This window comes from Dama dama, chromosome 20 (assembly GCF_033118175.1).
Source record: "Dama dama isolate Ldn47 chromosome 20, ASM3311817v1, whole genome shotgun sequence".
NCBI lineage: Eukaryota > Metazoa > Chordata > Mammalia > Artiodactyla > Cervidae > Dama > Dama dama.
Window position 1 is genome coordinate 3,764,024 of NC_083700.1, and position 23,663 is coordinate 3,787,686.

Here is a 23,663-nt window from a genome sequence, read left to right on the forward strand (position 1 = left end):
AGTCAACACCAAAAAACACAAAACAACCTAATTAATATAGATGGCACTCCCCCAAGCAAGTTCCACTCCTTTCTACCAAAATCAGTCCTCTGGATGCATTTCCAGTTGGAATTACAGTAGTGTTTTTGTTAACTTTTCCATAAAGCTTATTAGATTAAATTTACTCCAGTTGGCCTCAATTGATTTTTTAAACCGTTGTTTACACTGTAACTAGGACAAGAATGCAGATTCCTCACAGCATTTGTTTATAAGTTTGCACCCACACCAGAGGGAGTGTGGGGCACAGGAAGATGGGTTCCAGGCGTCAGTCTCGTTTCTGCAGTGCCTTTCATGCGCTAGGGACTCCGCGTTTGTCAACCGAACCTATGGAGGGCCCCGGAAGCGAGGGCTGCCGCTCGGAGCGTGCAATGCAGCGCTGGACGCAGAACCGCAACGCAGCCTAGCTCGGCAGACCTCAAATCCAGCTCTTCCTGCCCACCCCTCCTTCCCTGCATAACCTCACCGGGAGAAAGAGGGCGGGGCGTCGGCGGGCTGTGGGCGGTGGCCTCGCTGGGCGCCTGCGTGGGCAGGAGCCAGGTGGGCAGGTACCTGGGCGGGGCGCGCTGTGGTTGGCGGCGGCTGGGGCCGCACCCGGAAGAATCTGCGACTTAGCCAGCGCAACAGGCGGCTGGAGGGGCAGCCGGGTGGACCAGTCCCGCCATGGACAAGCTGAAGAAGGTGCTGAGCGGGCAGGACACCGAGGACCGGGGCGGCCTGTCCGAGGTGAGTGCACCTTGGAGGTCCACCCTGCTGGTCGCACTCTCCCCCGCCCCGCGGCTGCTGCTCCCAAGCCGCGGTGGAACGTCCGTCCGGGGCCTCGGAGAGCACCAAGCCCGCCCCCCAGCTCCGCCGGCTGGTGAGAAAAGGATGCTGGACTTCTAGGATTTCTTGGAAAGCAGCTCTGCGTCTGTCCGTTTCTCCTCCCCTGCAGGCTCAAGACCTTCGCGTTCCCCTCACTTCCCGCCCCAAGTGCCAGGGCCCAGGTTGCTTAGGGCGGTTGGCACCTGTTTACTATTTTGTCCTTCACCCTTTCAACCTTCCGCGCCCCAGCCCCCCACAAAGGGAGGGCCACGCTGGAGCGAAACCTAGAAACAAATGCGGAAGGAAGGGTGGCCATCGGCGGCCCCGTTCCTGCTGGCCAGGGAAAAGGCTTTAGAGCCGAGCTAGGCAGAGGCCTCTGAGAAGCTGACGGAGGGAGTCCTCGTATAGATTGCCTGGGCTGGGCCCTGGTGAGGGTCCCTGCTCGGTGCCCACTGCGCGCTGCACCCTGGTGCTCCTGGCTGCGTTCTTGCTCGGTTTAAGTTGTGGAGTGTGACATGCCCACCCAGCGTTTGTGTACACTGTTGCTGTCAATTGTCTCCAGGAAAACCGTAAATTCCTGGAGCTTTGGGACCGCATCTTGCTTCTCTGCCTGCTCATAGACGTCTTAGACCTCATAGACGCCCAAAACCTCTTAGGCCGCCTGCTTGTGTGTTTAGTTTACTGGAAAGCTTTGGTCGAGCTGAAACGTGGGCAATATTACCCGCTATGTTCTAGAGCTACACAGTGTGTTTCTTGCCTATTTCTAATGCTTTGAACTTTTTTTTTTTCCTTTGTGGATGACAGAATAACATTTCTCTTTATTCTTTTTTTTTTTTGTATTCCACGGGCCTTGGTTTTCTCATCTGTAAAAAAGAAGCCGTTGCACAAGATAATATAGCTCCTTTCAACTTTGTACCCAAGTTTTTCCTCCGATTTTCATCCGTCTCTTTATTGGTTATCTCAGCATGCGGCTTTCACCTGGTTTTGCAGTTGCTGATTTTATGTTGAGTGACCCTGATACCCCCACCCCTCCATGAAATCTCAGAACCCTAAAACTTGCTGTCTGAATCTTCACCTTGAAGAAGTAACACTGTAGATGTTGAGTGTTACAGGAATTGGGGTTTAACTTTTTTTGGACAGTTCAAAGCAGCCTCTGGCTTCTTTTAAATCTATTGCCTTTATTAATTGGTCAAGGCTCAGAAGTAATTTCATTAGTTCCTTGTTCTTGATTTCTGGCCTCTAATATGAACCCTTAAGCGCAACCTCAGACTAGGCCTAAGAAAATTTAGATAGTTGACAGTCATGGTTATCTTAAGTTTTATGCTGCACAGACTATCAATAAGTTTTTAAAGCAGCTGGGGTTCAAAAAGGAGATGTTTTCTTTTCCTGGGGATTCTTGGGGGGACAGTGGGAATTATGCAGTTATTTTGATTTAGAAAACCATCATGAAGTGGTAGACCCTCAAGAATGAATGATGGTAGTAAAGATTGAAAATACAAATGATGAGTTTTTTACCTAAAATAGTGAATGCCTATGTTGGATACAATGAAGGGCTTTAAAGAGTTGTAAGCCCAGGTATGTAAAGTCTGTTTTAGGAAGACTAGGTGCTTCTCTCTTGTTCTAAAACATTGCTGTCAGTTTCCTCTCTCTTGAGTGTGAGATTCCTGATTACATACATCACTGTGTGGCACTTCCTGAGTCCCGACTCCCAGGAAGCATTTTGCATGCAGCTGAATCACTCTCAGGGTTGTTTTTGGCTTAGTTTTTACTTATTAGGTCCAGGCCACCTTGAAAATGTTGGTCTTAACTTGTCTCACATTTCCTATGCTTTTAAGGCTTGAGGATGCTGGTGAAATTTCTGTGGTGTGTGTGTGTGTGTGTGTGTGTGCAAAGTTAGACTCGGTGACCTTAAAGTCTCTTTCAGTTCAGTTCAGTCGCTCAGTCGTATCTGACTCTTTGCCACCCCAGCACGCCAGGCCTCCCTGTCCATCACAAACTCCTGGAGTTTACCCAAACTCATGTCCATTGAGTTGGAGATGCCATCCAGCCATCTCATCCTCTGTCGTCCCCTTCTCCTGCCCTCAATCTTTCCCAGCATCAGGGTCTTTTCCAATGAGTCAGCTGTTCGCATCAGGTGGCCAAAGTATTGGAGTTTCAGCTTCAGCATCAGTCCTTCCAATGAACACCTAAGACTGATCTCCTTTAGGATGGACAGGTTGGATCTCCTTGCAGTCCAAGGGACTCTCAAGAGTCTTCTCCAACACCACAGTTGAAAAGCATCAATTCTTTGGCGCTCAGCTTTCTTTATAGTCCAACTCTCACATCCATACAAGACCACTGGAAAAACCATAGCCTTGACTAGATGGACCTTTGTTGGGAAAGTAACGTCTCTGCTTTTCAATATACTGTCTAGGTTGGTCATAACTTTCCTTCCAAGGAGCGAGCGTCTTTTACTTACATGGCTGCAGTCACCGTCTGCAGAGATTTTGGAGCCCAGAAAAATAAAGTCAGCCACTGTTTCCACTGTTTCCCCATCTATTTGCCATGAAGTGATGGGACCAGATGCCGTGATCTTAGTTTTCTGAATGTTGAGCTTTATGCCAACTATTTCACTCTCCTCTTTCACTTTCATCAAGAGGCTCTTTAGTTCTTCTTCACTTTCTGCCATAAGGGTGGTGTCATCTGCATATCTGAGGTTATTGATATTTCTCCCAGCAATCTTGATTCCAGCCTGTGCTTCCTCCAGCCCAGCGTTTCTCATGATGTACTCTGCATATAAGTTAAATAAGCAGGGTGACAATGTACAGCCTTGACGTACTCCTTTTCCTATTTGGAAACAGTCTGTTGTTCCATTTCCAGTTCTAACTGTTGCTTCCTGACCTGCTTACAGGTTTCTCAAGAGTTTACATTCAGTTATAAAAGCTGTCAGATGTCACCAGAAATGAGTGCTTTGAAAAAATGTTATTCTTTTAATGCAAACAATAGAAGTATGATTAGTTCTGTTTCTCCTACGTATGAAACTGCAGAATTATAAAACTTGCCTGGTAATGTCTAGTCACAGATGGGTTCCTGATGAGTTTTCTAATTGATAACCTGGTCTTCATAAAGTCAACTTCAACCTTTATTTTCTGTGAGCTTTCTGAAAATAGAGGCTTTGTGTTTTCTCTACAGGATTGTAGGGACGAGGAAGGTCTGAATGGTACCTGGTTTGAAAGCACAGGAATGAAGCAGTATTCCTTTCTCACCTTCTTCTGGTTACCAATCCTGTCTTCCTGAATCATTCTCAGTTTTTCTTATTTTGGCAAGAGCCCCTCTTCTCTCCACATCCCAGCGTCAAAGGGACCTTTGTGCATAACTGCCAGTCAGATAGCCTGGGAGCTGTTTGCCTACAGCTTCTATCCATGTGCTATTCCAACTACTCTAACTTCCAAAAAGTGCACTAGCAGTTTCTAGAGACTGTGAATTTAGGGAGTTATTTTCCATCAACACGGTTGATCTTCACAAACTGACAAAAAGACGTGTTTGGTTTTTGCTGGGTCCAGTTGGAAGTGGAGCAACAGCAACAGCTTCCTCTGGCCTGTGACCAAGCACGGGTGTGAAAGAACTTGCCATTAATTACATTGATGAAAAATTTTGGCCGCCTCCCTCATTTTGGCAAATAGGGTGACATTTGGATGGTAGTCAGCTTGAGAGACATGTAGAAGCAACGTGTTACTTTCCTTTCTTAAGGTAGAAACCAGAACTTCTTCCTATAACAAATGATTTTAATTTTTACAAGAGCTGGCATCTCATCATCCTTTTGAGGCTATTTTGTGCTTTAAGTGCCAAGGCCATATCAGATTGATACTTTGTGGCTTATCCTCTTTAAAAAACAGGTGACTCTTAAAATGTCTCTGTAGCTGCCAAGCAATCCTACCCTATCTTGCTACCAGCTTTTTTTTTTTTCTCTCATGTAGCTCTGTTCCTTTCTCCGCCTTGACAAGCTCCTTCTTTGGTGCTTGCATGAGTAGCAAGAGTGGTAGCTTTTGATTTTTTTCCTCTGTCCTCGGCAGGAGGTTGAAAAAGGGTCTACCTGGCTTTCCTGGGCTGCCGGTGAAGCCTGGCAGCAGAGCATCACGAGGCTCGTTCTGGGGCAGAGTGTGGCATCGGGCGGCTCGCGGTCAGCTCCTGAGCCCTGACACCACCTCTGACCACACCGCTCGTCCTTCTGTCGCCATGCGTGTCCGCAGGTGCCCTTGTGTGCTTGTGTACGTGTGGGGGGTTTGCTGTGTCCTGAGCCCACTTTCAATGTGTGTGAATAGATGGGACAGGAGCGCCCCTTTTGATAAGCTGCTCTAAATACTTTCCTTGTGAGTGGAGAGGAAGCCATGCGGTAGCAAAGCTTGCCATGCCTGCGGGAGCCTCTGGTCCTGTTCTTCTGGCTTCTGGTTTGACAGGAAGTTTGGAGACAGGGTTGAGAACAGTCCTAAGCTGGGAGCAGTCAAGGCGGTGCCCATCTAGTGATCTTCGCAGCCTCCACCACACTACCTTCTTCCATTAGCTGTGGGAATGTGGAGTCTGTAAGCTCTTACCACATGGCCTGGTGGAGACTGTGCTGTCCACTTGAGGTGAGGCCTGGGTGAATGAATATGCATGGGGCCTGGCTGTCCTGCCTCAGCTGGGCTGGAGAAAAGGCCTTTGGTCTCCCTGGCAGCTGCCTGTGAAACTTGGAAGAGCTGTGGCCACTGCATGAGGGTGAATAGGCCTCATGTCTCTGGTGCAGACACCTAACTGTCATCTTTGACGTGGGGAAAAAAGCCTCAAGAGCTACTCATAGGCTCCCTTGTTTTAGCAGAGTTTTTCTGGAAATCTTGGCCTCTTCTGAACTTTGCTCTTGGGAAGGATTAATCGTGGTGGCAGAGAGGGATGAGTAGGGCAGTCATTAATTAACTAGGATCCATCTCATATGAGGGTGGCTTGGCTGATGCCAACACCTTGAAGAACAGTTTCTACCAAGAGTGCATAGACTTGGATAAGAATCCTGGTTAGGATGAGAGTCAGACTCCTCCCGGGACCTGGAAGGGCCAGCAAAAGCAGTGAGTGACAAAACTTGGCTGGTTGAATTAGGAGATAGTGCCGCGTGGACCCAACTGCCTGAGTGCCACCCCTGTCTCTTCCCCTCTTCCTGGGCCTCTACAGGCAGAGCTCACGCCGCTCCAGGCGTGCTCCTCATCTTGCCTGGGCTGCCGTAAGGCTACTCTAGGATCTTCTGCAGTCTTGCCTTTCTGTTTGTGACGTGCGCTGTGCTTAAGGCAGAGAGTTTTCCCCTCTGGAGATATTCAGCCAGCAGCTTGGTAGCCTCTAATTAGCTACAGGAGAAGAGATTCATGGGACGGATCAGGAGCTGGATTCAGTGACTCATGAGGGCTGTTGCAGACATGACCAAGTAGGAGGCCATGTTCCTGCCTTCCTCAGTACAAATTCTAGATTTAATTATGTGTATCCTTTGTTTTGGTGATTAAATATGCACACACATGTATGTAATTAGTTTTTTATTTTATTTTATTTTTTTAACTATTTTAGGTTGTTGAGACAACTTCATTAAGCTCGGGCACCAGAATAAAAGGCTTCATTGCCTGTTTTGCCGCAGGAATTCTCTGCTCACTTCTGGTAAGACCTCTCTCCCCTCTTCCAATCTTTCCCCCTGCCTTTCTTCTCTCCTCTTTCCACTTTCATCAACCTCCTTTTCTCCTTTGTTTTTCACTGAAATGCATGGACAAGAGGAGGGGGAGGTAACAGAGGTGGAGGGGGAACTAAGGGGTGCAGGGAGGGAACAGATTGCTCTGTGAACTCCTGGTTCTGTGGCTGTGCTAGGAGGGGTCCCTCATGTGCAAATGCCCTGTGCCTTGTCTTACAGGGAACTCTTTTGCTCTGGGTGCCCAGGAAGGGACTGTATCTCTTCGCAGTGTTTTATACCTTTGGTAACATCGCATCTCTTGGGAGGTAACAGTTTTGTTTTTTTTTAAAATCTAACCTTAGCCAATTATTAGATGGAGAAATGGATGTAGATTGTGTTTAGCGGGAGGTGAAGGAGGATGCTTCAGTAATTATAAGGATTTGGGGAATAAAGAGGTCGTTAAAACACATCACTTTCATATCCTATCACTTCTATGTATTTTTAACTTCAGCATGTATTTACATCTTAGTTCATCTTTGAAGTACCCCTGGGAGGAGGCAAGAACCACTTGTAAAAATTACCACTGTAATTTTACATGGAGCAGAGCAGTTGAATGACTTCTTCACTATTTACAGCTCCACCATCTCCAACACCACCTATTGCTCTCCTCTTACTGTTCTGCTCCTCGCTGATGGACTTACGTGCTCCAACCTTGTGCTGGGCTCAGAGGATTCAAAGACAGACAGCGTTTGGTTCCTCACTGGTTGGCCAGGCAGACAGACATATAGCATGTGGAGAGAGTGATGCCTGGGAGAGGGGCAGAGGAGCTGAGCTGATCTGACCCGACTTGGGGAGCCAAGAGGACTTTCTGTGGAGAAGGTGCTGTCTGAGCTGCTCAGAGCTCCGGCATCTATCACTGCTGCTCTGAAGATTGTATGAGTTTCCTGTTGGGCTTCCCTGTCTCTTTTATGGACCCCTCGCTGGGCCATTTTCCACAGAACTGTGGAGTCACTCATTTTGTAGCCCAACTTACCCCCTTAGTGGCCCCCCATTCCCTCTCAACAGGTGAAGTCCAAACTCCTCAGCATGCATGTGGGACAGACCCTTCCAGTCCTCCTCCTCAACCAGGCTCAACTTGTATTTCCCCCAAATGTTTTTGTTCTTTGCTGGGACTGTTTCTCTGCCTGGGGTCCTGGCCCATGTGCACCCCATATTTGATGGGTACTTGCTTATTTGTCAATACCTGACTCAAAAGTCACCTCTTCTGTGAAACTTCTTTTAATTCCATTTTCCCCTTCAGAATCACTGACTTCCTCCTTTAAAATGGGCTCTGTCTATCCCATGTATATTTATGTGACAACACAGATAGCATTTTATTATACTGACTTGTTGCAGGTGTGTAAACCACTTGACAAGGGCTGCACTTCTGTCTTATTTGTCTCTACATGTCCCCAAATCTAGGTCTTTTTCTGGCTGGAAATGTTAACCAAATGATTAAGTATAATGCACTGGACACCTTCCTGAAGCTTAATTTATTAATTCTTATGATAGGGCTTCCCTGGTGGCTCAGAGGTTAAAGCATCTGCCTGCAATGTGGGAGACCTGGGTTCTATCCCTGGGTTGGGAAAATCCCCTGGAGAAGGAAATGGCAACCCACTTCAAGTCTTCTTGCCTGGATAACCCCATGGATGGAGGAGCCTGGTGGGCTATAGTCCACGGGGTCGCAAAGAGTCGGACATGACTGAGTGACTTCACTTTCACTTTCTTTATGATAGTATAATGCTGGACCTTGAGATGTCTAATCTTGCTTTAAAGCTCTCTCAAAGACTAACTTTTGGGGAGTTTTGCTTTGGGTAGGCAGCATAGGTTATAATGTAGAGTCTAGATTGAGCAGAAATATATAGGTGTGTTAGTCCAAAAGAACTATTTAACAAATCCTAATGGAACTGACCCTTCATGGCATTGCTTGGGGAGATAATAAAGGGAGTGAATTATTTCAGCGTGTGTCTAGGAGTTTGTGGCTTTTCCTGTAATCTTTTATATTTTTGTATACGTGCTGCATTTAATTTTGAAGGCCACCTTTGGCTCTTGCTTCTTGTTCAGTGTAGGCTTATGAGTGCACTCAGCTTTAACACTTGACCTGGCAGCCTTGAATTCAAGTGGAAACTTAATGGCACTTCAAAGAGAGGTAGATTTATTTAACTTTTTTTAAAAAAAATTTTTATAGAACACTTAGTAGCCAATGTCATCTGCTGGTTGGCTTGTATTGAACACTGACTATAACCAGCTACTCGTGGACTGACGCTTCTGTCAGGAGTCAGGAAGCATGACTTATAGCTGGCCCTGGCTCTTGCTGTGTTAGGCGAGTCTGCTTCCTTTGTGTTTACTCTTTCTTATCAGCCGCCTCTCAAATTTCATCCCTGCAGAAGACATGCTGAGCCTGTCCTTTGGAGCTTGGTAATCCAATAGATGTGGGCTGGAATGCCAGCTTGTTTTAAGTGCCTAGCTGTGTGATCTAGGAAAGTTACACAAGTAAATTAACCTATCTGAACTTCATTTTCTCAGCTCTGAAATAAGTGTAATAATACCTAACTGCCAGAGTAGTTGAGAGGATGAAATGGAATCATGTATATGATATCTAGCATTTAGCAAACAGTCCACACATCATGGATGCTACTACTACCATCATTAGAATTATGGAGATTATGAAAGAAAATGGAATTCTCTACTTATTAACATAAACTCCCTAAGCCTGTAAGATACGTTTTTTCCTTTTTCAGTTACCTGAGTCTTTTTGTCTCCAAGGGTAGGTTGTTAAGCAGGCCAAGGTAGCAGCTGTTAAGAGAGGGGTCCTCTAGCCTAGTGGTTATGGGGGTAGCTCCGGAGTCAGGCCTGCATGCATCTGCAGCCTCCCTCTACCATTTTCTAGTTGGATGGCCTTGATAAGTAATAAGTACTTCTGGATTTAAGGTTCTTCATCTGCAGAACAAGTACGGTAACTGTCCTGTGATCGCTTCATACATTGTCAGTGGGTTGAATGAGAATAGGGCACAGAGGCCCTGAGCACAGAGCCTTTTAAGTGCTGGCTACCCTCACTGCTCCCATTAATGCTGGTGAGCTGGAGCAGCGATGAGGAGGCACCTCGGTGTCCCCGGTGTGGCTTGTTCTGGTCTGAATGGCTTGTCTGTGTTTACTCCTCAGCACTGCCTTCCTCATGGGACCAATGAAACAGCTGAAGCGAATGTTTGAGCCTACGCGTTTGATTGCAACTGTCATGGTGCTGGTAAGGTCTGCCGGTCAGGTAACAGAAGTTACCTGTTTAAAATAGGGGTTTTTGTTCCTGCTGTTGGGAGTTTTTTTCCTCTTAAATCTATAGACTTCTACCCTTTTCTCTTTCATCTTCACTTACAACCCAATGTCTGTACCCACTGTGGCAGAAGGGGGCATCCCTTTTTAAAAATTTTATTTTTATTTATTTATTTGGCTGTGCTGGGTTTTAGTTGTGGCATGCAGGATCTAGTTCCCCCATCAGGGATCGAACCTGGGCCCCTTCCACTGGGGGTGAGGAGTCTTAACCACAGGACTACCAGGGAAGTCCCGGGAGCATTCTTTATCTAATAATTTTTCTCTTCCCTCTGACTTGTGTTTTAGTTGGTATGAGGTATTGCCAGTTCTATAAAGTTCCCGGAAGATTTTGCTTGTCAGTTTAGTCAAACTCAATGTGGTAATGGGCTTCCCAGGTGGCACTTGGAATAAAGAGCCTGCCTGCCAATGCAGGAGACATGAGATGTGAGTTCGATCCCTGAGTCGGGAAGATCCCCTGGAGGGCATGGCGACCCACTCCAGTGTTCTTACCTGGAGAATCCCATGGACAGAGGAGCCTGGCAGGCTACAGTCCATAGAGTCACAAAGAGTTGGAGGTGACTGAAGCAACATAGCATGCATGCAGTCATGTGGTAATGAGAGAGCTGTGACATCCTTCTGGTAATAGGTGATGCCACACACAAGCAGAGCTCAGAGGGCATTACTCAGGAACACAGGGTTCATTCTCTAGAGTGGGTATCCAGTCTAACATGGTCTCTTTTTCTCCTTGTCATTATCTGACTTTGGAATTCTGTTTGTTTTCGTCAGTTTTCCCGCGGTGGGTCTGGTCTCCCTCTGGCTCAGCTCCCCTGTTCCCTGCTGGTCACCACAGTGCCTTAAGTCTTGTCCTGTCTTTCTCTCCCTAATGGGGAATGCCTCTCTCTTCCTTGGGCCACGTTATTCCCTTGGACCATCCCATCATTCCAGACCATATTGTCTGGACTTCTGTTATAATTATCAGTATTGAGGTATTGTAGCTTGATCCATATACTTCTATTTTTAGTTTTATTTGTGTACATCTCATTTGCTCAGATAGGTAAAAGTCCATTGCAACTATTCTGTGTTCTTTCAGAGCATGAGGTACAATGCTGGACACCAATTTATTTCCATCATATTTATTGAACAATTACTGATATAGCAGGATAGAGAGGATAAGCGTGACTGACAGCTGGAGTCATTGTTCTTGGCCAGCCCTGGAAGTAGATGAGCTGCAGAAATCTCTTTCTGAATGAACTTTCTCAGAAAGCATGCAGGGGTGAGGGGAAGGCGTGGGATTCCCTGGCAGTCCAGAGGTTAGGATTTTGTGCTTTCACTCTCATGACTTGAGTCCAATCCCTGGTCAAGGAACTAAGATCCCACAAGCTGTGTGTGGCACAGCCAGAAAAAAAGAAGACTAGAAAGGACTTGGGGAAAGTGTTAGCTGTAAACAGATACAAACAGATAACTGCCTCATGGGCTATGAGAGTGACATCTCATGTTAACCTTTGTCCTTGCAAGCCCTTTTTACTCCAGAGACTATAAAGAAGTGTGTGTTAAACTTCACATGTGAATGCACATTTGAATGGAAAGTTGGATGGATGGGTAGTCCGGAAGTGTGCTTGTATTTGCTGGGCAGAGATTGTGAGAAAATTTGAAAGTAGAAGAGGATCCTCCTTCTCTTTTTAAAATCTACATGAATCCTTACTGACAGTTTCATTTGAACTCTTCTGCCAAAACATGGGTTCTGAGGTAGCTTAGACGCTTTGAAATAATGGTTGCGTTTGGTTGCTGTAATAATCACAGAATCTGATTACTGCAGTTTGATGCGCTGTTGTAAGTCTGTCAAGAATGACGTCTTTACAATTTTTCCCCTCCCTGTTGTCATTGTCACTATGTTAATTACTGTTTCCATTCTCTCTCTAGCTGTGTTTTGCACTTACCCTGTGTTCTGCCTTTTGGGTAAGTGTTTTTTTTAATTTTCCTTAACCTTTTTGGTGTGTGCCTCTTGTCATACACATTCCTGTAACCATATCATTTTTATTCCAGTGGCACAACAAAGGTCTTGCTCTCATCTTCTGTATTTTGCAGTCTCTGGCCCTGACGTGGTAAGTAACCTTTTCAGCTGTCCCCTCCCACATCGGTCTCTGACTAATGCAGCTGAGGGAGATAAAATCCCACATGACGTGGGCAGGAGGATTAGGAACACAAAAGCTTTTCGATTTAAAAATCCTTAATGATGCAAGTCAAGTACACTGTAGAGCCAAAACCTGTCAACTCAGCCCACTGCCAGTAGGTGGCCTTAGTGGTCTTGAGTGGTCGTCGGAGGCCATTTGCCCACTGCGGCATTTTTGCTGGCCTCAGGGTTGATTTTGAGATGTTGCTATCATTATTCAACCATTCACGTCCAGTAAGAGGAGGGACAATGAAGTATTGTAGGGGCTGGTAAAAAGAGGCTTGTGAGTCAAATAGACATTAAAGAAAAGGGAAACTGGCACACAAAAAAATCATGAGTGTTATATTTATGGTTGGATGAATCATTTAACAGAAGGACAAAAAGTGTCACTGTCCAGGAACAGTGACTGATGAAATGGAAAACCGTGTGGCTGTGGGCTGCAGCACGACCAGAGAATTGTGGCCCAGAGCCCAAGCAGACAGAAAGGACCACTGGGGACATTATTGCTCAAAACCATGGGTGGTGCTGTAGGTTCATGGCCATTTCAAACCTGTCCAAGCATGTATGGAAACAATAGCTCCTGAGACATTTCCGTAATATGTTCTCAGTTTATCAAAGGATGATATCTGCCAGGACAGTTTCATAAAAATGTGACTAGATCTACTTTGGGGAAAAAATGTTGGCTCTAATGCAAAGAAAGGAGGACTAAAAGTTTTAAAACTTCTAGGGATCAAGTGTAGTCTTATTTGATAGAATTCAATCTTGAGACTACATGCTCAACATCCATTCTTCCTTTTAGTAATTTTGGACTTTTGAATAAATGTACTTTCAAAATTCCCTTTGGCATTTACTCTGTTCCAAGTAAGTGAGCTTCTGTACGTGGTGAGTGTCAGAATCAGAGAAGGGTGGCCTGATTTTAATATAACACATACAGTGTGTTAATGTATTGAAAGGGCCTGGTGTAATGGCTTATGTTTGTATTTTGGTTTTCTTCTGGAGGCAGAAATTAGTCCTCACATGCACATGCCTTTCTTTGCTTATAGACTGATTATGAAGCCAGTTTTTAAAGGTTTGGCATTCACATGGGCACAGAAAATGGCCCTATTACAACGCTGATGTGTTCCAACTATATATGCCTTCTTAGGGCTGATTGACTTCCAGCCTGCCTGACACCCAGGCCTGGTCTTTTGGGATGTGGCCAGCTTCCTCCCTGTGTGGTTCCCTCCTGGGGAAGGGGCTGAGTTAACTGAGACCACCAGGAGATCTATGGGCTTGGGTTCTTAAAGAATCATATTTTATAAAAGAAGAATCACAGCTTGCTTACACGTTCATCCACAGAGCCGCTGGCAGCGTGCTCCCCCACACTTTACCAGTGCTCTTCTCCCTCCTTTTACAATTCATAGGCACAGAGCAGAGAGTCTATCCCAGTTGGGTAGAAGGTACATTCTGCTGAGGGTTTGTAAAATATTAGGGGACAACCGATCTGGATCTTATTTAGTGCTCTGTAAGAATAGGGCTTCTAGGATATCTGGAATCTGTGTGTTGTAGGTGCTGTTGCTGGCTCTTTGGTTAAAGATTAACCCCGTGAGGCTGAGGTGACAGTTATCGCCGCATGGGCCTTTTGCCCCCCAGCTTTGATTACAGATGATCCTCGCTTCCCTGTTATACACGTGACACCGTGTGTGTGTATGCTTGTGTGTGTGTGCTTGTGTGTGTGTGTATGTGTGTATGGGGTGTGTGTGTTCATGCACCCTTCACACATTGTAGGTGCTCAGAAGCCCAGTTCACCGTGTAATCGTCCACTCCCTTCATCTGACTAGATCTTTTTTTTGTTCTCCATTGTAGGTACAGTCTTTCCTACATACCATTTGCAAGGTAAGACTGACTCTCCTTAGGACTGTAACGTCAATTATTTGGGGATGAGGATATGTTTGCACAGGTTCTTTTAGTTGAGGGTGGTTTCATAGAGCTCATGCTATTACATATTTACTAAAAACCCTTGAGACAAATGAGCAGATGTTATACACCTATTTTGGGCTTCCCTGATAGCTCAGATGGTAAAGCGTCTGCCTATAATGCGGGAGACCCGGGCTCGATCCCTGGGTCAGGAAGATTCCCCTGGAGAAGGAACTAGCAACCCACTCCAGTATTCATGCCTGGAAAATCCCATGGACCGAGGAGCCTGGGGGCTACAGTCCATGGGGTCGCAAAGAGTCAGACACGAATGAGCGACTTCACTTCACATACACCTATTTTAGGATTTTATACATTTGTAAGCTAAGGCTCATCCCCAGCCCCACCTGTAATACAACCAGTGATGATCATTGACCCATGTCTGCCAATTCCTGATGCTGGGAACATTCTGCTGTGATAGATAGATTCCTTATCACTTTTTAAACCTGTAACTTTGTGGATATTTTCTTAAAGGTGATTATCACCTTAATAATCACTGAGCAAAGGATGGAAGGTTCATGCTTGTTTTCTTGCCCTATCCCACTGATGGAACATTTCAGAAAAGAATTCACAAAGAGAAGTAAGCAGGGCCAGAACTCTGGAGGACTGTGGTTTCCTAATTAGCAGTGTGACCTTGGGCAACTCATTTGACCCCACCTTGGCCTGAAAGAACTCATGATAACTAAGAATAGTTTCGCCCCTTCTCACTCTGAGCTTCTGACCTCAAGACCTCCTTAAATTAGCACTTTCAGTGATCTCTATCTCTGAGTCTGTTCTCATGTCACTCTTTAATTTCCATTCTTTTATAACCTGTTAACTCAAAAGGGCTTTTCCTTAACTGTGTTAAGGAAATGAGAAGTGTGGGAGAGCTGGGAATGAGGAAGAACAGGCTTAAGTTTCAACGCCTTCCAAGCCTGTGTCTGACAGTGACCAGAAGATGCTGGGGAGTGACTGATTAGACAGGAAGTTAACCAGCTCATTGTGTTAAAGACTGTGTGAATAGACTTTCCAGGTCCCTTAATATGTTATGTATATTGTGAGCTGCCATGAGGGATCTTCCTTGATCATAAAACACTTTCTCGTGCATCTGCTGGGTCTTCAGTGTGGAGCGGATCTTAAGAAACGCAGTCCTAGAATGATCTTGATAGTAAAATGCAGTGTCTGTTCACGTGAATGCATTCTCTCATGCTCCCTCCCTCAGGTGACTCTAGCGTCCTCAGCACAGGTGCAGCTGAGAACACAGAGAATAGGGCTTGGGTGAGAAGCCTTAGATGTGGAGGTGGGCTGGACGTGCCTGTGTGGTGAGCATGGGAGTTTGCCGAGCCCTCACTCTTTTCCTGCATGCTCTGCACTGCATTCCAAGGAGTAAGTGCCCGAGGTAGGGCTCACACATCAGGGTCACAAGTGTCAGTCCTCAGAGAGAGCTCCATGTGCGAGGGAACAACACGATGCCTCTTAACAAGTTTCTGCTGCCTACTCAGAAGGAAGAAAGGCCCCAGAGCCTATTTTATTTAATGTTTTTAGTGCATTCTGTGCTTCTGGTTGATATTAAAGTACACAGTCCTGACTAATTTTTTGGTTTCAGAAAGTTTCTGCTTTCTTCCTATTTTTTCCTCTGATTGTCAAGATAGCTGTTGTTTATTAAATAGCTCCTCTGTTCAGTGCGTTAATCCCCAACTGGTCAGCAGGATAGGTGGGAACGTGCCCTTTTATAGATGAGGAATTTGAAATTCAAATAAGTCAAGTAACTTGCCCAGTTTAACATTGCTAATAGATGTTGAAGCTGAAGTTGATGCCATGTAGCTCTGACCTCATAATCTAGAAGCTTTCTGCCCTGCAGCATGCTACTCTGGGTGCCCAGGAAATCTCAAGGAGGGCCCTTACCACTTACAGGAGGCTTTGGGTTGATGATCTCCTGTTTTTCTTTGTGTTTTTTTCTCCCAGGGACGCTGTGAAGAAGTGTTTTACTGTGTGTCTTGCGTAACACACAGCCAGGTTTGCAAAGCTCTGGAAAGCACCGTGGATGGATGTGGGTGGACTATGTTGTAAATATCTTCTAAACCTCTGTCTCACAGACATGTGCCTTTGATCTTGCAAGCAACGTGCGGCTTGCATTTTGAACCTTTGAGGATTGCTTCTGGAGGCAACTGTGTGTTCCCAAACCCAAATGTCTGTCACATGATACAAGAAATGGGTTCTATATCTGACAGAGTGGAATCTTCCTCATGTACCTTTGGATGGTGTTCCACTGAGCTCTTATGAGTAAGAACCTTGTTAGCAACGGCAGATAAGCCTTGGAAGCCAGTGATTCCCAGTTGGTGACAGATGGCCCCACTGGAGACTCAGGTGCAACAGGAAGGGATAGAGTTTGGGAGTCAATGGGACTTTGTAGATTTGTCCCTCAGCGTGTCACGCCTGCCCCATACAACATGGATGTATTTCTCCTGTGGTGTCCAGGATCAAGCTGCCATCCTGACATTTGAACACGAGCCTGTGGACAGCCTGGCTGGAATGAGGTAGAAAAGCACTTTCTGATGATGTGTGTTGTTTTTAAACCTGAACAGCTCTCTTCTGACTCCATATCTGACTATGGAATGTATTTTCTTTCCTTCTTTTTTATTGGAGTGTAGTTGCTTTACAGGGTTGGGTGGGAATGTATTTTCTAATGCTCAGTGCCTACTCTTTTTCTTGGGTTTTCATTTCTTTCTTTCTCCCTCTGCAACGTATCTTCACTCTTGACCTCCTGGAACGAGAATGAAAGAGAACAAAGCTGCAGCAGTAAACACGAGTGTTTCCTTTTGGACAGGAGCCTGTAGGAGGTGAAAAACCATGCTGCTCTCTGCTGTATTCCGCCCCCACCACCATTATTTGTATATGTTTGCTTTTAAACCGATTTTATTTTCCATTCTCCCCTGGAATGGGGCCAGGGGAGAGTAGGTGGGAAGACAGAGCCCAACCGTGGAGCCAGCAGAAAGTAGGCAGTCCTACCCAGTGACCTTTAAACAGTCCCAGCGTTTTGCACTGGAGCCTGTGCTGGAAACAGTGGGAGAAGATGCCAGGGACTGCAGAGTGGCCATATCACAGCCTGACGCCTGATCACAGACAGACTGCTTTCATGTCCCTGATCTTGTCTAGTCCTGGTAAGAGCCTTGTGATCAAGCAGAGATTGTTAACCCACTTGGCAGTCCAAAAAAATCAAGGCTCAGAAAAGTTACCAGATCTACCCAAAATCAGAGTTGATGGCAGAACTGAGTCCTGAGCCTGGGTGCCGCTGCTTCAGTCCCCTTCGTAACCCGCATTTCTGGATGTGGCTCTGGTGATATCTCCTGTAACTATTTTCCCCGTTTTCATCAGTCAAGCTTGTTCGTTTTCTGGCCCCAGTCCTCTACATCATTATATCGTCTCCTGCTTAGTCTCCCTGTGGGAAGCTTCCTCCTGGATCTGTGGCCTCTTCATCAGTTCTTTTGTGCCCGTTTGCCCCTCCTTACTGCATGACCATCAGAATGTCCTGTATTGATCATCAGAGCTCTTGGCATTGCAAGGCCTCCAAAGTCTCCTTCAAAGCCAGTCTGTTTGGGTTTGCCTTTCTCTTCTTCCTGGTCTGGTCTGTCCACTCAGGCTCTTGCTCTGGGAGCCTCCAAACCAAAGGCAGTGTTCCACCTCTTGTCTCTTTGCTTGCTAATTGCTGAATTCTTTGTTCTGCTGTAGCTGAGACCTCAGACTGGCAAGGCTTTTCTTCTGATCTGTGGAAGGTATGAACAGGCCTGATGGTGCCAGAGTGAGGAACCAATGTTACTGGGCCCTTTCTAGGCTGTTGAGGGCATCCTGTCTTCTGCTGAGACCCCTAATATACCTTCAGCTAGAATTGGAAAATATATACTACCATCTGGTTACCTTCACATGCCAGGTGCTTCCAGCAGACTGCTCAGATCTCAGAAGGGTCCTGAATGGGGCCAGAAGGAAGTCAGGAGTCTTCATTGCTTCTTCTCTTTAAAGCTGATGTGAAACTAACCTGGTCTCACTGTGAGCTTCAACTAGCCTGGAGGCCACGAACAGCCAGAGGATCTCTGGCTGACCCCTCTGTACCTTTTTCAGAGGCTGGACTTGGACTTTGTGAGACATGAGGTTAAGAGGTCACCTGTATGATATTGTGGCGGTTAATGTGGGCTATGAAGTCAAACAGGTCTGGGTGAGCTGTGTCTCAGTCACATGCTAGTGTCAGGTTGAACAAGCTCCTTAACCTCTGGTCCTCATGTTGCTCATCTGTTTAAAAATAATGGGGATAGTTGCTGCTGGATCATTGCAGGATGTCAGTAAGAAATATGTCAAGTGCTTAGCAGGGGGCCCAGCATAGGTAAATATCTCAGTAAAAGGTGGGTATTATTATTTAAGCCTGACAATAATGGATGACCATTGAAGGTGAGAGGGTGAATGTCTCTGGTCATTAATTTATCTAAAAAAATTTATTTTGTAATATGTGTCTGGCACTACAGATGTCACCGTGCAACATCTCACTGAATATTCACAATAACTTTGCTAGACTTGCAGTGCATGCTGTCGCTGGGTTGTGTCTGGCTCTTTGCGACCCTATGTACTGTAGCTCACCAGGCTCCTCTGTCCGTAGGATATTCCAGGCAAGGATACTGGAGTGAGTTACCATAGGCCAGCAGTCTTGTCTCTATTATTAGACAAGCAACAGCCTCAGAGAGGTAAAGGGTCTGTACCAGATCTCACCGGCAGAGGACGCCAGTTCTTAGATAAAAGCTCCTACTTTGTCTGCTCTTGAGTCCTGTGGCCAGTTTGCTCATACAGGTCCGTTCCAACAGCTGAACAGCTCATGGGTGGTCTTGCCTTCCAGGATCTTCCCAGACTCCTACCTTTTTCTTTCTGCTGCCTTACCTTTTGGTTACTTCCCTACTTGTTTTTGTCTGCCAGATTGTAGGTGTCCATCTCAAATGTACTGAAAGCTGTTACCAAGCAACAGTGCTGGTTAAAAGCGACCCCATGGATGAGACAAGGAGTGGAGAGTTAGGGTTTTAGATCCTGTGGCTGTTCGTGGTCTGTTTCCCTGCTCCTCTGACTTCCATCTTACCTGTTCATTGCTGGGTTAGATCTTTGCATTTTGGAATGAAGGCAACCTTTGAGGTGGCCCTTTTATAGACAAGAAGTGTGTTTGTTCAAGGCAGTGCTCCCAGCAGCGGGGTGGGAGGCTGGCCCGAACGCTCTTCCTTGGCTGTGTTGGCCTGTGACCTGTGCTGGGAGCAGCCCTGCCTTCCAGTCCTAGAGGCCTGGGTTCTTCTTAGGTTTTCCCGCCCCTTAGAAACTGCTTGTCTGATGCTGGGCTAGTGTGTTTACTAACTCATTGCCCCCTACCTCCTGTCTCAGAGTTCTTCATTTTTGCCTGATGTGCTCAGGGGGGCCTCTGGCTCTCCAACTTCTCTGCATGGCTGTGCCCATGGCTATGGGCTGCTGAGACCTGGCCTAAGCTTTCCTCTCTCCCTTCCACAGACTGTCTTGTCTCTGGGAAAGAGCAAAACACTCTATCTGGCTGAGCATTCTCATTGGCCTCATTATTAGTGCTTGGAGCTTCTGTGCATCACTCCTGTGTGGTGACTGTGGATTATCCACCTGAGTGCTACCCTAATCAGTATATGCTCAGAAGCAAGAAATATAATCATGAAATGCATCTAACATTACTTTTGGATACTTCCATTAGGAAAGATAATTAAGAAGAAGGTCATACCTTAAAAAAAAAAATGGTGGGGGGGTACTGGTTTGCCTGCTTCTGCTTTTGATAGCTGCACGAGAGTGACACGTGTTACAACACATGTGATGAAACTTGGCAGAATGAATTAGAAAATAAAACTGCAGCCCTGTGACTTCGGTATTCTTTTTGTATGGGGTTGCCTATATAAGGCTTCTCTTCTCATCTCTTTCCTCAGATAACTTCTGACTAGAGTGGCTGCAGAATTACAGATACTTCAGAGTTCACAACCCATCCTTAAACTTCATTTTAAGCAAATAAAAACAACAAAATCAGTGTTTAAGGTTTATAAAGTAATTTTGCTAGATAGTAGGCATCATTCTTTTGATTCTAAAATCCAAGACTTAAGTTTTTAGATATGCAGTAGTTTCCTTGCAGTTAGCGTTTTAAAAAAAGTGAATAGACTTTCACCTGATGTTAAATACAGATTTATATGTGTGTAGCTCTTGAAAAGATTAACAAAAGAATTTGCATTTAAAAGTCTACATTTTTTTTTTTACCAATTTTTATTTAAAAAGTTGGAAAGTTAAGTCATGTGACTTTAAAGTACCTTCTCATTTATAATTTTATGAAATTCTGAGATCTTGAGGGTTTTTTGGTCAAGTGAAGACGAGAGTGCTATGTGGTGTAGTTGCCGCCAGTTTACTTGGGGTAGGGCATTTCGTCCCACTTTTCAGTCATCTAGTTCTACCCTGAATGCTTTAATAACACTCCTAAGGCCCTGGTACACTTAAGCTTTGCTGTTGATGGCTCAGATTTCTGCCCCTTGGCTTCACAAAGCACGGGCAGAGATCTTGCTGCAGAGCTTGTGAGCAGAGCCCAGGGACCATCAGTGCCTTTGTTGATGTAAACTGACTAAATAAAATTATGTTCTTTCTTAGCTGGAGCTGAAAAACTGATGATGAGCTTGAAAATGTACAGAGCATTTTCTATAGATGGAATGAACTGAAAGCAGGAAGAGTATGTTCACTAGGCAGAAGGAACATGGCTATTTGAAGTGAAAGGTCAATTGATAGCATGGTAATAAACAATCCACAGCATCGTAATAAACAACTACTTCTGGTGTGTATATTCAGAACAATGTCACTGCATTTTTTTATTGGAGTATAATTGCTACAGTGGTCATTACATTTAATAAATAGCACCAAAAACAGACATAGCATAGGCAAAAATTCCCTGGTATAAATGGCTGCCTAGATTTAATATCATTGTGGATGCATGGGAGCCATCCTTTAAGACCAAACTGAGACTTGTTCCTGGGCAGAATGTTGCTTCCTGCCTGTTGAACTTCCAAACTGCAAGAAGAGGTACATTCGCACCTTAAGTACAGGTGAACCTTATACTTGTTTAGTGTCTTAAAGGAGAACCATAGTTTACATGCAATCTTGTGGTCTTAATGCTATGAAAAGTGCTTTCTTTGCCTTCTTCAATGTATTTGCTTGACTTAGCCACTTTGAACAAGGAAAAAAAATTAAAACCTCTGAACTATGATCTTTTGCTGCTTTTGTACATTCTGATTGTGCAGTTGAGATTATGGATTTTTAAAAGCCCATGGGGAATTTATATGCCTACAGAACACTGTGCCTGTTCTAATATGATAAGCTTTTAAGACACTTTGTTAAAAATTCAATTTTTATAATTGTATACTCAGCTAATTTTGAATGCTGCTGATGGCATACCTAAATTTTTATATCAAAACATACATTGCGTGCTGTTTTTCCTACCTTGAGATCCTATTTCATACAATGAATATTGTTTTCTTTTTACTAACCCCTATCAAAGAGAAAGAATTTTACTGTTAAGCAAGCTATTTTTCCCCCAAATATCACAAAACTTTTTTTTCTCTAATAAATGATAGCATTATGATCTTTAATAAATTTTGTGTTGTGTCTTATTCATGTTTGTTTTTCCAGGAGTCACTAAGCCAAATGAGGATTGCATGACTATGAGAAAAGACCATGTCTTTAATATGAATCTTTAATGGTAGCACGTATCATAGGTACTTAAAGATATGTTTTGAGATAAACTGGTATGTTTATCCTTTTTTCAAATGACTTAGGATAAATACGGATCTAAGGACAGTTTTAAAGGTTTTGAAATGTAAGAAACTTCAAGTGGCTATTCTGGAATATTCCTGTATACCTAGCTGGTTTAGTTACTTTGTGTAAACCAGGTTGTCAAATTAATTACTGCAAGGTTTTTAATAATAATATTTCCTTATACTTTTAAGGAAAGTAGCACTTGTAGTTATGTCAGTTCTTTCATTGCTGATACTGATTATTTGTGTCTATATTGATCAGTCTAGCTTGAGGTTTATCAATTGTATTGATTGTTTCAAAGGACAACTCAGTTGAAAAGATTTGAACAGACATTTAACTTAAGAAAATATGTGAAAAGCAAGCAAACACGTCTAATAACAACATATCATCATTGTATGGAGTTAATAAAAACAGGTAAAACTCAATCCTAGATTTTGAAGATGTATTCTTAGGTGGTAAAATTATAATGAAAGCAAGGAAGTTATTTGCATAAAAGGTTGGGTAGTGATTACTTTGAGAAGGACAGAGAGGTTAATGATAATGTGTGGCGAGACCCTGGGTGCTGAAGTATTCTATTTCCTGATCAAGCGGTACTTACAGGGTGTCCATTGGTAAATCATTGCACTTCGTGTTTTTGGTGTATGTGCTCTTTTAAAAGAATTTTTTTTTGGCTGCACTGGATCTTAGTTGTGGTGCACAGGTTTATCATTGCAGCATGCGGGTGGGATCTTTCATGGGAGTGCACAGGCTTCTCTCTAGGTGCACCGTGCTGGCTTAGTAGTTGAGGCACATGGGCTTCATGACATGTGGGATCTTAGTTTCCCAGGCAGGGATTGAACCTGTGTCCCCTGCGTTGGAAGATGGATTCTTAACCACTGGACCACCAGGAAAGTCCCTGCATGTACACTTTTGTGATGTGTTGTATTTTATAATAAAAGAACCAGCTTCAGTTTATTCATTGTCTGTTTTCTATTTAATTGATTTCTTACATTTCTTATTTCCTTTCTTATACTTACTTCAGGCTTATATTACTTTCTAGCTTTTTAAAAGTTAGACATTTAAATAGTTGACTTTAGATCTTTCTCTTGTAATATAATTTAATGCTGTAAATTTCCCTCTAAAGATTATTTTAGCTACATCTCACAAATTTTGATATATTGTGTTTTAATTTTCAGTCCAATATATTTTTTTTCTCTGATTTTTTTCTTTGGTCCATTGATTATATACAAGTGTGTTTAATATTCAGATATTCGGGGATTTTCTGGATGTCTGCTGTTGATTTATAGTTTAATTCTGTTGTGGTCAGAGAACATGGTCTATGTTACCTTAACCTGGTTAACTACATTGGGACTTGTTTATGGCCCAGCATATAGTCTGTCTTGATGGATGTTCCATGTATATTTGGAAAGAATTGCATTTAGCGCTGGGTGTGTGGAGTACTCTATAGGTACCAGGTCAAATTGGTTAATAATATTATTTAAATTATAACCTTACTAATTTTGTCTACTTCTATAAATTTATTGAGTGAGATGGTGTAAATTATAATTGAATTTAATTATCCATTCAATTAGCTTTTTAGAAATAGCTTATTTAAAGCATTAAAAAATAAAATACACATGGAGAAGCAAAATATGAGACAAAAATGTATAGCTCAATGAATTATTACAGAATGATTGTCTAACTACCACCCAGGTCAAGAAATAGAACATTGCCATCACCCCAAATTTCCCTTATACTCCTTTCCAGTATTATTTCCTGTATCTCTCCTTCAAAAAGGGGACCAGTATTCTGATTTTATAGTGTCACTTCCTTGGTTTTCTTCAGAGTTTTTTCTTTCAATTTTATTGGGATATAATTGACATAAATTTGGCCTTGGAGTATGGAAGGAAGCAGGGC

The 23,663-nt window shown here is 44.2% G+C and overlaps 1 protein-coding gene across 2 annotated transcripts; it reads left to right on the forward strand.

Moving 5' to 3' along the window:
- The first annotated feature begins 608 nt into the window (after window positions 1-608).
- On the forward strand, window positions 609-21,605 carry SFT2D2 (SFT2 domain containing 2). Of its 2 annotated transcripts, XR_009688970.1 has the most exons (9): window positions 609-762; window positions 6,403-6,489; window positions 6,737-6,822; window positions 9,698-9,779; window positions 11,762-11,797; window positions 11,885-11,943; window positions 13,857-13,886; window positions 15,909-16,480; window positions 20,610-21,605. XR_009688970.1 is itself a non-coding variant. In XM_061120206.1 (8 exons), the coding sequence occupies exons 1-8, from the start codon at window positions 700-702 to the stop codon at window positions 15,946-15,948; spliced, it is 483 nt and encodes a 160-aa protein (XP_060976189.1). In that variant the 5' UTR covers window positions 609-699; the 3' UTR covers window positions 15,949-21,605. The 2 variants fall into 2 exon arrangements, 1 of the variants encoding a protein (XP_060976189.1); XM_061120206.1 differs by having other exon boundaries at window positions 15,909-21,605.
- The last annotated feature ends 2,058 nt before the right edge of the window (window positions 21,606-23,663 follow it).